Consider the following 17738-nt stretch of genomic DNA (forward strand, 5'->3'; position numbering starts at 1 on the left):
CGGTTTGTATTAAAACTTAATCGTTCGTAGCTTAATTGTCTTCACTATTTATCCTTTGATTGGCTACATCAATCCTATGGAGGCTCTCATTATTATGAGTTTGGGTTTTGTCAAGGCAAAGGTATGAAAAGTTTCACCCAAATTCTCCTATATGCACTTATACTTGCCTCCATAGTGTGCTTGTGCTATATGATCTTGTCATATGTTCTTCTTAGCACTTGTGCTTGGTTTGTAGAATCTAGGGGGAGTTTCTCTCTAGGATGTGTGCATTTGTATACAAATGCATATTCTAAATATGCACACATCTAGGGAAGCTTCGTCTACTCTTGCAAACCAAATACCTTATCATAATATCATATGAATTATTGCAAATTCGTGTGTTGTCATCAAACACCAAAAAGGGGGAGATTGTAAGAGCAAGATATATATCCCTTGTTTTGTGTGTTTGATAACAACACTCGAACAATTCTAACCGTGCACAAAGTTTGTCATTGATATGTTTGCAAGGTGTACGGTGCCCTCGCCGGACACATTATGATCAGAAGACCGAAGCGTAGTTCTTAGGCTTTCTGGTTTTGTGTGTGTGTCGCGAGGTAACATGGTAGGAAAGGAAAAGATGAAAAAGCTGTTTTAGCCATAGCGGTACTACCGGTACCAGGAGCGGTAGTACCGCTGCCCCTACTGGTACCGCTCTGAGATACCGCTCTGAGGATTGCACACGAGATTGACCCACAGAACAAGTTACGGTACCTTTATGGTACCTTGAGCGGTAGTACCACTTGCAAGCGGTAGTACCGCCCACGGTACCGCTCAAGTACCGTAACACATTACGGCAGTACCGCTTTGGTACCGCTCCGGTGCCGCTTTGGATCTAGTAAGGTCTGGACCCTAAGCGGTACTGCGAGCGATAGTACCGCTATGTGTCCACGTGGACAAGTTCTGTGGGGATTCGAACTCAGAGCGGTAGTACCGCTTCCCAGAAGCGGTAGTACCGCTTAGGCAAAAACAGCACATAATGGTTGGATTTGGAGGGACCTATAAAAATGCCCCTTCTTCCCCAGCTCGTTTTTAGCTCTTCTCTCTCTCTCCTCCATTGTTGCTGAGCTCAAACTGAGTGGATCTCCCTCCCTACCCAATCAATCTTGCTCATACTTTGAGGAGTGGTGGAGGAGACCCCGATCTATCGTTCTACCGAGAGAAATTTCACCAATTCGTGGTAGTCCTTAGTGGATCTTGGTGGTAGAGTTCCTATGGTGGAATCTTGGAAGAAGTGCATCCATGGAGGCTAGCTTGGTGTTGTACTAGCTCCATGGGTTTTTTTGGGAGCCTCCTTGTGGTGTGGAGCTCGCCCCAACCTTGTGAAGGAATCACCGCCTCGACCGGTGCCTTAGTGGAGAAGGGGGAGCACCTTCGTGGAGCTCTCTCAAGGAAGAAGGTGAGGCCTTCCTTCGTGGTGTGGCCGTCCAGCCTCTTGTGTGAGGCTAGCACCTCCTCAACGCAGACGTACTCCCTTTTGTGGGAGGAACTGTGGGAAACAAACCTCGCCTCGTCTCCGCGCCCTCCGGTTGTCCCGCTCCTTACTCTTACTATCTTGTGTGATTCCTTTGCTTGTTGTACTTGTCTAGGATCATTGTAGGAACACCGCCATCGCTAAAGCTATCACCTTTACCTTTCGTTGCACTAAAAATTGAAAAAGACTAAAACTTGACGTAGCGTCCATTCACCCCCCCCCCCCCTCTTGTTCGCTACGATCCATTCAAATGTGTACAGGATAGGACACAAATTTTGTATTTGACCAAGGCCTTACTATTCAACAATTCAAAAATTCACATTTTCCGGACCGGGATATTTATAATTATCATCCGGGAGGTGTACATATGTTAAAGGACTACAAATAGCCGTGAAAAAATGACAACTGAGGACAGATAAAAATATTCCATAAATTAATTTGTATGTGCAACAAGGAAACTGTGAATTTTCTCTTCATCCAAGCACTTAATATTTTCTGAAAAGGGAACTTCAATAATTCGCGAATAGTGGAAAACATGGGAAAATGCAATGATATATTGCTTTTATTATTATGATAACATGAACAGTAAATTCACTATGCAACAAGAGAACAAATGCATATGCAAAAAAGTCACCAACCAGCTCTGAAGTCTGTGGTGTAACAGATGCAACAGGTGGACCTCCGGGACCAGATATGATGACACTACTACCCTGCACAACATAGAAAAAATAATGATAATCAAGGACAACTCACAGGAGAACACCAAAAACATGTCATCTACTTAGACCTTCTAGACAAATCATAAGAGTTAGCTGCACACAGAAACTTTGGAATGGAAGAAGCAACCTCCTTGCTTCTGATTGCCATATGTCCTGGAGGAGGAGCAGGCAGTGCTTGTGATGGGAGAGCAACAGATTTCCCCCACCCAATCTTCAGCTCATAGTCATACACAACAACACCTGAGATAAATAATTTCAGTAAATTACAAGCAGGAGTGAAGTAGTATTTTAGAAGTACGAATAGGATACTATTTCAAGCTCCTATGGCTATAACATGATTGCCACTACATGGAATAGAAATGCACAATAACCTTGCATTTCATCCTTGGCTGCCTGTCCTTCTGCTCTATTCATGAATGCAACAAATCCACAATGTCTTTGCCTTTTGCGTTCTTCTTCTGTTCGAGGCCACATGATCTTGACGCTAGCAATAGGTCCAAACCGACCAAATGTCCTCAAAAGAAAATTCTCATCCACCTAACAACATATGGTACATATTGCACGGTTAAGCTAGATGCTTATACACAAGTTATGTCTAGACAGAAAAATAACAGCAGAGAAAATCAACCTTAGGGGAGAGATTGCCAACATATAAGTTTGTGGTTTGCGGATCCCCGTCATCAAATGAACCTGGTAACCTCCCAGTGGGATCAAATTCATCTGGTAATTCATCAAACCGGCTAGGGTGCTGTCGGTTAAAGTTTCAAGCATCAGTATGTCATATACAAACACAGACTACAAGAATTTTGACAAAGATGAGAAGCGATCACAAACTTATTCTATCAGCTGGAAACCTGTTAAAAACAGTTTCTCGAAGTTGACAGACAGGATAGATTTTCTACATTCTACTCTCACTGTTCCCTTTTATAAGACATTTCAGCAAACCAATTAAGCCTGCCAAAACATCTTATAAAAGGGAACAGAGGAAGTAGTCAACTAAAAAGTATATTTCAGCACACTGAATATAACGATATAATCAAAAATATCATCTGATTTATTTCATATTATGTCTGGTGGAAAGAACCGAACATATACTAACCACGGAGGCTTCACCGTGACGGCTGCCACGTTCTTGATTACGCTTTTCTCGAAGCTCTTTCTCCAACCTGAGTTCCTCCATGACAGTATCTATTGCCCGTGGCTTCCCTTTTTCCTTTTCCTTAGGCCGCTCATCTTCCTTCTGCGTGTCAAGGTAATGATTAACCAAAGAACCACACTGAAAACTGAGGAAATCAAATAGCAAAAGCATCCCAACCTTTTTCTCTGGCTCTCTCCCAAATGTTGGTGGCAAAAAAGATGGAACATACCTGGATAAAAATATGCTATGTATAAGATATGTTATGCTGGTCCTGGTAAGTTATATTATGCTGACTATCATTTTGTACACCTAGATATCATGGGGTTACAGGTAACAACAGCAACAAATGGATGCAAGCAATGAAATGAACACCTAATTCACTCTCTACAGGAATATTTTGGATCTTCTTAACAAACTAATGAAACTTTTACCTTCCTCTATTCGGTGTCTCTTTTGTATACAAAATAATGCCAATCTAATATACACACACAGTTTATTAATTTTCCCATAAGTTTGAAACCATTCTACTTTATAGAAGAAGTCCAGTTAATATTAAATCTTATACAATCAGGCCACTGCCTTCAACGATTTACCGATTTAGTGGAAACCATGGAATATTTGTAAATTATTCTAGCACGAGTACATACGAGAAGAAAAATCAAATGAGTGAAACTCCAATCTGCACTGTGGTTCAAAAAATAACTAAGTTTCCACTTTTGAATAAATAATAAATGTCTAAAAGTATCTTTTCTGAGCCAAGCAAAATCATATCAGAATTAGTAAATAGCTAAACATTCACTGCAACTGACAAATTTCAACAACACAGTAACCAGAAGCTGGGCCTGATTATAGATTGTCCTTGTTAACTTAATTGGTTGGTTTTCGCAAACTACGAGAGTTCCTTCGCGATGCAGCCAACGTAAAGAGCATTCACAATAAGCTGAAAATGGTCCAGCATTATGAAAAAAATACCACCTCGTACAAAACACAGTCAATCTTATATCATTATATGTAAATCATGACCTAAACATGCAGAACATTCAAGTATGCTGATCATTGCATAAAATATGTAAATAATAGTTTTATTGGAAGTGAAAACAGTGTCAGAAACTAAGATTCATTTGATTTATAATTAGCTGATAAAGGGTCACATTGTAACAACCCAACTTTTATAACCTTGTTTAAGCGGATTTTTGTAGTGTGAAAATCAGGGCCAACAAAAACTTTTTGTCTTAACCTCTTGAAACTGTGTTTCTTGCCAGTTTGTCTTGTTTGATGTGTTAATCTTATATGTTGGAGTTGATTATTGAACAAGATTGTGAACCAACACAATCCATGTGCCTTAGTGATCATGTCATTCAAAACAGAATATTATTTGGCAAAGGTATTATCTTGGCAACTTCTCTTATTTCAAGTGTTTTAACCTTTCTAAAACAATGAGCCAAGATTTATTTTGACACAAAGGTTTTCCAAACTAAGTATTTATAAAACTATAGGGATCTATAAGTTGGTACCACTTTGCCAACCATTGTGTTATAAATATTTTACGCATGGATTTCATACATCCTTGAAATGTTTTAGAAAAGGGAGATGTTCCTATCTCCACTATTTTGTGGAAAATTTTAGCAAGGCTTTGCTCCTTTGTTTAAACCCTTCTTCATCCCTAGCGTGGCATGATCACCTATGAGCACTTGTTCAACAATTTATTCTTATTTGTTTGTATTGATTTTTGCTTGGCCATGTGGGATGAGTTGACCTTGTCTGCTTTTGTTTGATCTTGATTGAATTGATTTATTGTGTGCATCTAGGATCTATAAGTGGGCATATAGCCCCACCTACCAAATCCTTTTTGTATTATGGCTAGTGGGAGTATACTTGCAAAGTATTTTCATGAGTGTTTTCCTATTTTCAAAAACAATAGGAATTGGACGAATACATTTTGGTATTATCCCTATCTTCGGAAACTATGTGAATTTTACCCTAGGTTGTAGATGTTTTTTTTTCACAGCAAATTTCTTTGGAAAACCCACTTGGCTATAAATCAACTCCACTATGAATTTTCACAAAAACAAGGTCGGATCTATTAATACTTATAGAAGTGTTTCAAGAAACCCAATCTCTAGAAACAATTATCACTTTTCCTTGTGGCCATTTTCCATCATCCCAAAGTGTTCTCTCTTGAAAAGTATGTCACCTTTTCTTTATTTGTCAAACCCCTCTATTTTTTTTATGAAACAAATTCAAAATTCTTTTCTTTTCCTAAGGTCACCCTCTGAGATTATCTACCCAACCCTTCTCTTCCAAATCATTTTTGAATAGAATAATTTGCTTAAAACTATTTGCTTATTTTAAAAAATGCTTGTGATGGTGATAATGCCATTTCCTACTTTTCTCTTCTTCTAAAACCCTTGAAAAATATTATACAATGCAGGTTACTGCTAGTAGATATTTTTCTTACTAAAATTTTAATGGCATCTTCTACTACTTAATTTCTTTTAAGAAAAGGCTTTGTTTATCGCAATTCTTTCAAATTTGGCCATAGTTAAGGAGAGTGATCCAAATAAATGACTTTTAAGTTCAAGATTATAAGAAATCCTAGAGCACCTTGGAGCTTATCCTCTCCCCGTCCACAGTAGAGAGAGGCGGTTTTTGGGCGACACCTCGCGAAGCACCTCGCCGTCGTCAGATCGGTGGGATCCTCACCCTCCGGCGGCTGCTCCGGCAGCGGGAGGATGGGGAGGCCCCGATCTACGACGTGTACATAGTGTTGTTTCGGTTTGGTGGCTAGCCGGCGGCGTGCGGGAGTGGGTGGCGCGGCCGGAGTGGTGTTTTGAGGCGGGGATCTTCCCCTCTGGCGGCGGCGGTCCGAGGATCTCTGCCGCTGGATCTCCGTCTTCGTGGTGCTCGCACCTCCTCGGAGTGGCGCTGCGCCTTGGTCCCTCGCCGGAGTCCGCGGGACGGCGGATCCGGATCTTCAAGAAGATGGAAGCGCTGCTGGTGTTGTCCATGTCGATGGCGGTGGTGGCGCAGGGCGGAGGCTCCTTGTTGGAGCTGAGTGGCGTCGACTACCCCGTCCGTGCAGGGGATCCTCCCAATCCAAGGCTCAGGGGAGAAGGTGCGGCGGCCTGCCGGCGCAACGTTCTCGTCGTCGTCCTCGGCATCGGGGTCCAGAAGGATCTGATTGTAATTTTCTTTTTGGTTCTGGGCTGTTCTGTAAGAACCATGGTTTAATACTATCAGTGTTTCCCCGCAAAAAAAAAAAAAAAAGTTCAAGATTATAAGACAACTCGTAGACATAAAGTGCACCTCTCTGATCTCATCTCCATCTTTTAACTCTAAACTTCATTTAAGCCTTTCCAAAGTCAACCACAAGTTTAACCTTATTTAGCGACACCATCTGGTCTACCTACATCGTCCATTAAACTGTTTTTCCCCTGCCATTGTTTGCTTCGCTTAGAAGAATGGCCGACCATGCATTTGCATGTGCACCTGGTCGCTCAATCTCTCTCTCTACACTCTGAACATCTATGCACGTATTGATACAGTACACCCTATATTTTTGGAGAGGTGGAGGCCGGCCGATGCTTTCCTAGCATGCCTGACCCTGCTCCCTTTTTCCCTCTCCATCTTGCTGCAGCTCTCTCCCCCTCTCACGTATGGCCAAGCCACTAGATGGCCAAGCACCTGCACTCCATCTGCACCCCTTCTGTCCCCTCCTAGCACCTCCCGTCACCTCTCTCTCTTCGGAACTCGCGAGGAAGACAACTGTTAACACCACACTAGTTCATAGATCTATTGCTCATCAATTGAAGGTTACAGCCATGAAATTTAGCATGTTCTAGCCATTAGAGAGGAAGGAAGAGAAATACAGGAGGAAGAAGAAGACAGAAGCAGGGAAGGCCGAAGCCGTTCCGTTCCAAGCCAGTTTGCTCGTATCTCTTCCTAGGATATTTGTAGCCGTAGCATCATGTCTTCCGGCTGTCCAAGCCCAGTAGTAGCAGCCCAAGCCCAGCCCAGTAGTGGCAGTAGGATAGGTTGCTAACATTCCCCCCTCCTTAAATTTCGGCTTGACCTCAAGCCGATGCCATGTCGAATCACCAGGATCCCACGGTACTTGATGCGCCATGAATTCGCCAAGGTCACGGAGTGCATTGTAGTCAAAGGAGATCTTGATAAGATTCAGGTAGCTGATGACGCGGACTTGCTCAAGGAAGACGCCAAGGCTGTAGTCGTGGCAGGTGGAGCGAAAAATGTAGTAGTCATTGCTGATGTGCACTTGGTCACAGAAGATGTCAAGGTGGTAGTCCCGGTCAGCACAAACTTCGTCGAAGAAGCAAGCATGGTTAGGGCGATGGTAACGGCAATAAGCTAGAGCTGCAACATTCGTTCTTCCTTTTGCTTCCGATTGTGTGAAAAAGTGGCAGAATTTTTGTACACTAGGATCCCATGATAACTGCAAATCTTCAAGCATATTTGCAAATGCAAACCGATCATTGTTGAAAACCATTCAGTCCATCCAACTAGTGCAAAAGGGAAACTCACAAGAACACTCCCTCTGAGCCAGAACTGACATATGTAACTGGACTGAGGGCCAATGTATTAGCTGAGGAAGATACTGAATATTATATCCAACGAAGCTGGAGGGAAAACAACGTTGCAAGAGAGTGTGATGGAGCAACCACCGTCCAAAAGTATTCCAGCCAGAGAAAGAGTTGTATCTGTTCAGCATAACTTGGTACACAGTTGCCACTGAATACTTCACAGTGTTCGATCCCTTATAATGCTGATGAGTAACCTCGAGTGGTGTGAGATGTGAACACACTACCAAAACTCCAAGTGGTTTGGTTGCTAGTACGCAAGGAAAAAGAATTCCAATCGGTGAAATTTGCAAATTGTATCTTCTTGACTGAAATGTCATGCAACAAACTGGTGAATGAAGTAAGGATATACATATCACTTTCCCACCATAGCCAAATAGCCTGCTCTTGCTAGTGACCTGCCCATTTCCTCCGCGCTCTGAACAATCACAAGATGATTCCACTAGATACCATGCAATTTCCCAATCAAAACATTCATAATCATATTGTGCTTTCAGGATGGGCCTTTTCCAATTAGGAAACTGCCTTCTTAGGCAACCGAACCCCACTAGGTGAAGGCATATTAGTACTCTGTAATGACAGCTTCCATGGTTGCAGCCACCAGGATCCCAAGGAGAATGGAATTCGTGCCCAACAACAAGCACATAAGAGGAGATCATAGCAACAGGTCGACTGTCTGGAGTTGGATCCCGTGGTCTGGTTGGTCTTAGGAAGTGCTGCACTGGTACATCACCTGGATCCCCCTGAATTAACCAATGCTCAAAGACAAATCTCTCAGCCAGGAAACAATTATTACCCAATCTGCTACAAAGGAGGTAAGAGTCAATTCTGAAACCCATCAGAAACCTGAACCATAGTTCTTTGTATATGACAGGAGAATTCTGTTGCAGCAATAAAAAAGCAAAAGCTGGTAGAATCTGATGTCTTGATAGAGAGTAATGATAACTGAGAGACCAAGCAATTATCCACGGAAAATTCTCGTAACCATGCGAATACTCATCTCCAACACTGCAATACTGTAACTGGGGGTTCCATGATGCAAGAACAACTCCTTGAATGTAATGAGAAATCCATTTTTGCACTGCTGCAGACTTCTCAATTATTGGCGGGAATGACCTCCTCGACAAACTGATGAACATATCGAGCATGCCATGTGGCTGCATCGTAACCGGCTCAAGTGTAATGGCAAGCGCATTAATGATGGCGAGCTGAATTTCCACCATACTAAGCAGGCCTTGGGCACCTTGTGGTGTAGCAGTACCCTTGTCTGCCAAGGTAGTCACAGTAGTATCATGAAGCACTTGAGACACAAAGGCAGTACCAATATCTGAACGTCCAGAATCAGGTTCAACAAGCAAATCAGTTGAGAGGGGCACTAGAGAAGTTGTCAGCGTGGTCAAATGCAGTGGCTGGAGGCCGGGCGCTGCCAGATGGATGCCATCCTCGAGCAACACACAAGCAGAAGGAACACTGGTTGTGATTGCCGATGGTGCTGGAGAGGCCCATATTGCCCCCTTATCTCCTTCCGGGCATTCAGTTGAGCAGGTGATGGGCTGAGTTGTGTCAGTGTCCACATCATGCACAACACACATACTGAGGCTGGAGGGGGACACGGTAGAAGTCGAGGCCACGGTTGCTTGCTCGGGGTCGAAGTAGCAGTGCTCAGGGATGACACCGATGGTAGCCTTGGATGAAGCAGATGTTGCAACAGGGCCAAGGAACACCGACATACTGATGTCGCGGCCTGGGCATTGCGTCGAACAGGTGATGGGCGACGTGAGGTCGAAGTCGCCATCACGCACCACACACGCAGAGAGGGCGGAGGCGTGCGAGGGAGATGACGAGATCGCGGTCACAGGCTCGGGGTTGAAGCAGTAGGGCTCAGGGACGATGGCGACGCTGGTCGTGGATGGAGTTGGTTCTGGTGTTGCGGTTGATGGCAGCGGAAAAGCAGCACGGCGCCTTGCCATCTTCTCCGCCCACACAGGGTCGCGCCTCACCCTGTCCTCCTCGCGCTCGATGCGACGCCTGCCCGCCTCGCCGAACCAGCTGGTGCGGCGCCTTGCCGCCTCGTCCACCGACTCCTCGATGGAGGCATACCCTGATCTCTGCAGGGCTGCCTCGAAGCCCGCCTGCACAGCCGCCTCGATTGAGGAGGCGAGCTGGGATTTCCAATCCATGGAACGGAGAGGAGAAGGTGGTGGAGATGGGACTTTGTTTGCCTCGATTTTGAATTTGTGGAGAAATTTTGGCTGGAATTTTGGGGATTTTCGTGGAGGAATCGATTGGCTCTGAATACCAAATGTTAACACCACACTAGTTCATAGATCTATTGCTCATCAATTGGAGGTTACAGCCATGAAATTTAGCAGGTTCTAGCCATTAGAGAGGAAGGAAGAGAAATACAGGAGGAAGAAGAAGACAGAAGCAGGGAAGGCTAAAGCCGTTCCGTTCCAAGCCAGTTTGCTCGTATCTCTTCCTAGGATATTTGTAGCCGTAGCATCATGTCTTCCGGCTGTCCAAGCCCAGTAGTAGCAGCCCAAGCCCAGCCCAGTAGTGGTAGTAGGATAGGTTGCTAACAACAACCTCTCCCTATCTCACGTCTCTGTCGTGGGTGATCAGCTAGTGGACGTTGACGCCTATACCACTCTCCTCTACATCCCAGACATCCTCCCGAGAGCGGGCATGCAGTGCAGCTCGCTCATGCCTGTCCATGCACCCCCAGCTCGTGCCGGGCACGTCACCTAGGGCACTTCTCCGTCCCCTACTCCACGCCACCCCTCCGTGCCCCTAGGCTCCGCCACGAGATGGAGAAGAGCACCTCGGACATCCCAGGCCCCCTTCCTTCTCGAGCCTAGCCCTGGGCTGCTCGTTTTCCTCTGCACCGTTTTTGGAGCTTTCCGTCGAACACCTTGCAGGCAGACGTGTGACCTCTCCCTGCATTCGATTCCCTCGCCCCTGCGACGTACAGTTCGCTCCAAAACCGTGCTCACCCGCTTCTGGCACCACTCCACTGCCTCTCGTGCCCAATGGTTGGCCGCCGAGCTCTCTTCTCTCTACGCGTGCACCCGGTGCACCATGGACGTCGCCCGCTCGTTTTAAAACACGCAGAGCCTCCGGATCCCTTCTCACTTCGCCACCACCCATCCCCCTCACTCCTCTGTAACTCCTCGAGGAGAAGAAGAAGGAGCGCTGCCTCCATGCTTCCTCGCCGGAGATGAGGAGACCGAGCCATCGCTCGTCCGACCGGACTCCGCTCGTCACGCCCAAAACTGCTGTCCCTCACCACTGCGTCACCAGCCCTTCTCTCTACTCATTTTGGCGCTGCACAACCTCCTTTTCCTAACCCGCCCTCTTACCTTTGCCCAGGTGCAACCATGTGGTCGCCATCGTCGAGTTACTGCCCGTGTCGGCGCCGCGCTTCCTCCGTCAAGGCCAACGTCCGGGAGGCCACGCACTTGTCCAAGGTGGCGGACATCGCCGCTGCCATCCTCCGCAGAATCCCTGCATCACCTCCATCGCCCACGACCTCTCGCGCTGAGCCTCAGCCCGTCGCCGCCGTCATCGCTCTTGCCGACGTTCGGGAGCCATCGACCACGTCCGCGCCGCCCGAGTTGCCCCTCCGTCCGCTGCATCGCGGTAGCACTGCCGGCGTGGGGCTGCTCGTCGCCCTCGTCATCCCGCAAGACCTCGGTGAGCCCCGTCATCCTCTCCGTCGTCGCCAGCGAGCCCGTGGTGACCTCTGACCCTCGTCCATCGTCGCAGAATCCCGACCGCGTCGACATCCTGGAGACTGCCCCTGCACGGGCGCGTCGTCGACTGAGCCGCCCAGACGCCGCCGCCTCTTCCACGTCGCTGTCATCGCCCTAGAGCCCTGCAGTGAGCACCGCTCCGCCCACGCCCCCGCCTCCATCGTCCATATCGCTGCAGCGCCACGGTTTCTTCGTCGCCGTCGGGGCAACATGCATGCATGTGCTCCGTCCGCGTGCGTGGGCTGCTGACTGGCCAGCCCAGACCAGGCCATCAAAATTCGCAGCCTCCCACGTGCATGGGCGCCTATCCGGGCCGGCCCAGCACTGAGCTGGTCGGATCCGTTGACCTCGGCCCGTTCCTTTTCCATTTTCTGAGATAATTCCTGCTGGTAGGTTGGTGTAGATTTTAATTCGTCAAATATTCCGTGACACCCCAAAATTTATGGTTCAAATTCCTACATCCTCCTGAACAAATTGCTGACCGCATCAACTTGCATGCATGTGATTTACTTGTGTATTTATTTACAGATATTTATGTTTCTAAAATGTTACTGTTTTGGTACAAATTAGTTTTTGGGAGTTATGTGTACCTTTTTGCAGTAGACTCAATTTTGATGGAAAGTACTCCTCAGTAGCTTTATTTTGGAATAGGTTACACATGCAGGAGTTCCCTGGATTGTGCATGGTTTAGAAATTCAGATCTGGTCAGAAGGTTTTTGTGTGATTTTTAGTTTGAAAAATAAAACAGATTTTGCAACAAAACCAAGTCCCAGTGCTCGATATCACATTATTCTACAATTAGGCCAGAGGGAATATTTTTGTGACCTGTATTTTATTTCTGGGGATTTTATAACCAAAACTAGGTACCTTTTTAGTATAAAATTTGTAGTAATTATTTTGTAGCTCAGAAAAATGCCAAACCAATTTTGGTAGTTCACATTTGATAGTGCCTATCCATTGAAATGGTTGTTTCTGGTTGGATGAACTCTGATGCTTGTGTGTTTAGAAATTGGATTGACCTAGTCTTTGTTTTGTTTAAATCTTTAAAAGAAAATTGAAAACTTATTTGTGTGTAATTCCTGTGCATGTGTGTTCTACATGCTGATAGCTTTCCGTAGAGGTTCTGCATGTATTTTTGTGTCTCACAAAAAGATTTAGGCCATTTAATTGGTCCCTAAGTCAATTCTGGTTTTATAAAAATCATAACTACTGTTTTAAAAGCCCAAATTCAGTAAATCCAATTTCTGTAGCTTTATAAAGTCAAGCTTTACTCTCTGTGATTCTACCAAAATTTTGTGTGCATTATTCTGGAGTGGCTTGTTAAATAGATGCTAGTGCTTATTTTACCCATAGGGAAATTGTGTTGTTTTTGTTTAAAATACTTTTTAAATAAACCTTGGCACCAAACCCCTACTGGTGGTTTCCAAAGGTCATGAGCCACCTTTCATTGTGTAGATTATGATTTGTTGTGAGGCAGCGCCTTCTTAGCAAAATAACCATCTTGCCCGAGGTGATGTTGGTTTGATGTGATTAGTGCCTCTGATTAAGTGGTTTGCTACTAGTTGGGTGTGTGTGTGTGTGTGTGTGTGTGTGTGTTTGATGGTATGGTTATGTGTTGATCGTTCGCCTTTTATTTTGCGGCGTTAGAAATGCGAACGCTATCGGAGAAGGAGAGGATCTTGGTGAGGATTTCGAAGAGGAAGGAAGAGCAGATGGTTCGTGAAGATGAAGTCCAGGAACAAATAGCCAACCAAGGCAAGCCACCTCTTGATGCATATCTCATCCTAATTATCTTACTCTTGCAGAATTAGCAGTTTTATAAATTGCATTGTTTATTTATTTATGTGGGTGGTTCTTGCCACCCGGAGTTTTTATTATTCCACCCTTATGGGTGCAGCCCTCGTTGATACCTACTAAACAAATACATGTTAGTGATATGGTGCTTAACACCCTATCCTTCTTGTCGCCGCTTTTCAAGAAAAGTTGGATTATAGGTTGGGAGCCCTTTTGATAAAGGTTTGAGAAAAAGTTTTCAAGAAAAGAAATTGTTCGAAAACCTTGGAATGGGGTAGCCCTGCCCAAGTGGGAGTTTGAAAATGAAGAGCTGATTTGCAAAAGTGAGTTTTGCTGGAATAAAGTGGAGATAAAGATGTTTTCGAAAACTTTGGTGCCTTGGGTACTTAACCTGACCAACTACACAGTGCAACCACATTACCCCAAAGTGGGCACGGGGCGTAGCGTAGTAGGTTGTCTCGCCTTAGTTTGAGTCCTGCAAGTGTAGTGGCAGTCCGATCATGGACGCTTCGACCGGGGTTCTTCCCATGAGAAGGGACGCAACCCATTTGCCTTTTCAGGTACGCGGGGTACAACTTATGAGCTCCCATTGAAAGATGCCTAAGTGGTTGGATGGCATTCCGGAGGGTCGGGTGTGTCGGGGACTTTGCAACTCCTGGGTAAACGGCATCCCGGACTCTGGTGTTGGGAGGTACAACTCATTCGGCATGTCTTAGGCTAAGGCGAGCAAGCGAAAAACTGCGATCGGTTATCCGAACCTCGCGTTGTGACGCTTGGTGAACCAGGGATGATCCCGGCGGATTTATCGGATCTTGTGGGGAAAGTGTACAACCTCTGCAGAGTGAAAACTATTCGAATAGCCGTGTCCACGGTTAAGGACGGTTGGGAAGGCATGATATCTACGCTGAAGAGTTTTGTTTTACAAAAGTGTTTTCCAAAAAGGTTTTGGAAATGTACCTCGGAGGTACGGAAAAATACCAGTGGGACTGGAGGAAATGTACCTGGGAGGTACGGTGGAAAATTGGTAAAGTTGTTTTGGTCATTCTGATGGCCGGAAAGGAAAATTGGGTCATCCTTACCTATTAGTCTTCAAAATAAACTTGTTTTTAAAAAGGTTTTCAACAAAGATATAGAGATGTCATACTCTCGAGAGAAACTATCTCTCGCTCCTTGTAACCCTAGAATAGTGCCTGATCATTGCTACTGCCAAATTGCATATCCTTTATTTCTCTCTAAGGTGGTTTGCGAGTACAATTCATAATGTACTCATGGCTTTGTCCATGGCTATTTACTTGGCCAGACTTGGTGGAGTTCGACAGATGAAGAAGAAGTTGACGATGTCTATGCGAGCTAGGAACGTCTTCCCAGTCAGTTGCATGTAGGGTTATGGCATGACTTGAGCCATGCGAACGCTTTCGTCTGAAGTATCTCCGCTGTGTGATTATTGATCTCATGCCATTGCGGCTCTTATGTAAGTATTGGTCGTGTGACCTGTTGTAATTTTTATTCGGCACTGTAATGGAAGATGTATTTGATACCAGTTCGGTTATGCTTTCACGACACACTGATCATGGGATCGTGAATGTGTATGCATAACGGGTGTTTCGGACAGCTAGTCCGAGGCCCCACACAGAGTAGCAGTAGACTCAAAGCATAAATGATAACAAAAAACAGAACTCTATGCGCGCACTAGTTGATCCCAACCCTGCAGCATCAGATGTTTAAAATAGAATTTAGAAGTTCATTCAAGATTCTATAAATTCACATTTGAAACTACTTGTACGAAGGATTGATGCATCTGGTGGTTACAGATTTACACCAAATACCACATTTTCTGTCAATGTATTAGTATTATTCATACATGTTTTCCAAATTTACATCTATCTCGATCAATGGCTTTTTGATAGAAACAACATGGATACCCTCTCCGTGATGCATGATTCAACAAAGTCATGACCACATTACCGGTGTACTACATAAAAGGAAAACCTAAGTTCCATAACATCAATACATTATCATGACCTTGAGCAGTAAGTCAGCGACAACAAGTTTGCTCTGTCAAGAAAGCTCGACTATTTGTCAGAACTACATCATAAATACAAGTGCCCTATTAAGTCATGAAACAAGATGTCATAAGGCCAGATGAGACTGTTTTCTTCTTCAGACCACTCATAGTTTGAAAGCATTCAGCACTGGGCAACAAACCGAAAAGGTAAATGGACGAATAATTGATGAATCATAATGATGGCATATAGCAAATGATCATGCGTTTAAAAAGCTCTCTCGGAGTTCTTAGTTCTGGTTATGTTGGCACGTGACTGTCTAAAGATGTAGCTGTGGTGCCACAGGATACCATCTTCCAGAAATCAAATACTTTTTTCCTTTACCTACTGCCCTTCTTTGTAACAGACTCCCTATCTTTGGACTTTCCACCTGTCATTGCCGAATGAGTAAAAAGGACAGCCTCTTGATTAATTGGAGCAATAAAAGAAGCAACGTATATATCCATCATGATTAATATTGAAACTACAGACTGGAAGGCAAGCATAGCAAAGTTTAGAAGAAGAAGAAGAAAAAAAAATGAAACCCCTATGACTAACCTTCAGAATCAGCTCTCAGCTTGGCATTGGGATCAATCACACCCCCTCGGACAAACTTCGAGCCCGATGTGCTTTCACCCTCAAACGACTGGGCAAACTCCAAATACACGCGTGCCGCTTCATCTTCCTCCCTCTTCACATACCAAAGCAGTTAATTTCAGTTAGGAACGATACGTAAGTGCAGAAAATCCGAAGTATCTCAGGAAAAGGTTAAAAGGGGTCCAAATCGCTGACCTTCCTCCTCGCCTCCTCTTTCTCCTTGTGCCGATTGAACGGAACCTTCTTCGAACTCATCTGGACACTAGCCTGCAAGCAATGAAGCATCACCAGAGCATCAGAAATGCGTGTAATGTTCCTACCGCCCTATGTCATAGAAATCAAATCTACACAAGCACACAGGAACACGCGTAAACATGGGAACTAAAGTTCATTGCAGACACTCTGGATGCCAAGAGCGACGGTTATCAGATATAGCTGGGAAAGGCGCTAAACGCACAGACCCGCCGCTCGTACGCATATGTAGGCACGCGCAGTGCAACCTACCAGCGCCAGGCGCAAACCCTAACTCTCGGGTCAATCCCAACTTCTTTGAGCGGGGAAACAAGCTGCTACTAGCACAAACCGGGCCGAATCCACGGGCTAACTGGATGGATTCACGCATCTCAGGGATTAACAAGGGCGCGCACTTGGTTTGCTCGCAGCGACGAACAGAGCGCTCCTAGACCTATCCCAGCGAAATAAGTTAGGGCATCCGTACCACAGAGGGAGGGAAGGAAGGAGTCGGCCTGGGTGGATCTCTCCTGTCCACGCTAGGATAGCAGCGGTGGCGCGGCTTCGCTGGAGAGGAATCTCGGGCGCTTCTTCTAGAGCGCCGGCGACGAGAGGGTTCGGCGGCCGCCGGAATCTGTAGTCGGCCACGACAGTGGAAGAGGGCGAAGGGCAGGGACGGGGACTGCAAGTCACCACGTATTGCATCCAACATTCCTTGTTCATCCAACGGTTCAAGCAAAGCTCACCAAAACTGAATGGAACATCCACTGCTTCTACTCTTCAGACTTGAACGCTAGATGCGCAACAAAATCGCATCCTCCTCAAAAAAAATTCGAAGTAATATATTAATATCAGAAGATACCAATGACATCTAGTCATGCAACAATGCACCATCCAAAAAGCAATACGAATGCACACAACTAAAAGAGAAGAAAAAAAACACTGTCACTGCATTTCAGCCCTAGCAACAACAATATAACCACCACCATGACAACATCTCAACTTTAGACTCTTCAAAAGCGATGCCTCTAAGAAGGGAGGTGCACCAGCACCGTCGTCGCCTGATCAAAGATCTTAGGTTTTCACCCTGAAGATAATCCGCACTTTCAAAACAATGTCTTTAACAAGGTCATTGTCAGGCACAACCAATTAAGGTCAGATCTTGGATTTTCATTTTAGGCAGGACTCTGTACTTCACCTGTGCTGTCGCCCCCATTTTCATACTGTTGTTGCAAGTCCAGAACACCAAGCAAGTTCCTCACCAGCACATAGACTTAGACCTCCATTGCTAGTACTCCAAATTCGGCCATCATGATATTCTCCGCCTCTGACTTCACCCAGGACCAAAATGGCGTTG

At 45.3% G+C, this 17738-nt stretch overlaps 1 protein-coding gene across 1 annotated transcript; it reads right to left on the reverse strand.

Moving 5' to 3' along the window:
• Positions 1–1995: 1995 nt before the first annotated feature.
• Positions 1996–17071, reverse strand: LOC127310504 (protein RRC1). The gene is made up of 11 exons (XM_051341174.2): positions 16869–17071; positions 16346–16417; positions 16112–16244; positions 15899–15944; positions 3545–3596; positions 3329–3469; positions 2858–2977; positions 2601–2766; positions 2357–2469; positions 2114–2220; positions 1996–2005 (listed from the first exon to the last, which is right to left on the reverse strand). Exons 2-11 carry the CDS (start codon positions 16403–16405, stop codon positions 1996–1998), a joined length of 948 nt encoding a protein of 315 aa, XP_051197134.2. The 5' UTR covers positions 16406–16417; positions 16869–17071.
• Between the last annotated feature and the right edge of the window lie 667 nt (positions 17072–17738).

Source organism: Lolium perenne, chromosome 6 (genome assembly GCF_019359855.2).
Source record: "Lolium perenne isolate Kyuss_39 chromosome 6, Kyuss_2.0, whole genome shotgun sequence".
NCBI classification, from domain to species: Eukaryota; Viridiplantae; Streptophyta; class Magnoliopsida; order Poales; family Poaceae; genus Lolium; species Lolium perenne.

Bases quoted from the DNA above. Each gene is read 5' to 3' on its own strand.
- LOC127310504 (XM_051341174.2), bottom strand. From the start codon at position 16,405: ATGAGTTCGAAGAAGGTTCCGTTCAATCGGCACAAGGAGAAAGAGGAG. The intron at 15,945-16,111 runs GTTAGTCATAGG...CGGCAATGACAG, and splicing joins GCTGAGAGCTGATTCTGAAG to GTGGAAAGTCCAAAGATAGG. The intron at 3,470-3,544 runs GTTGGGATGCTT...CTTGACACGCAG, and splicing joins GGAGAGAGCCAGAGAAAAAG to AAGGAAGATGAGCGGCCTAA.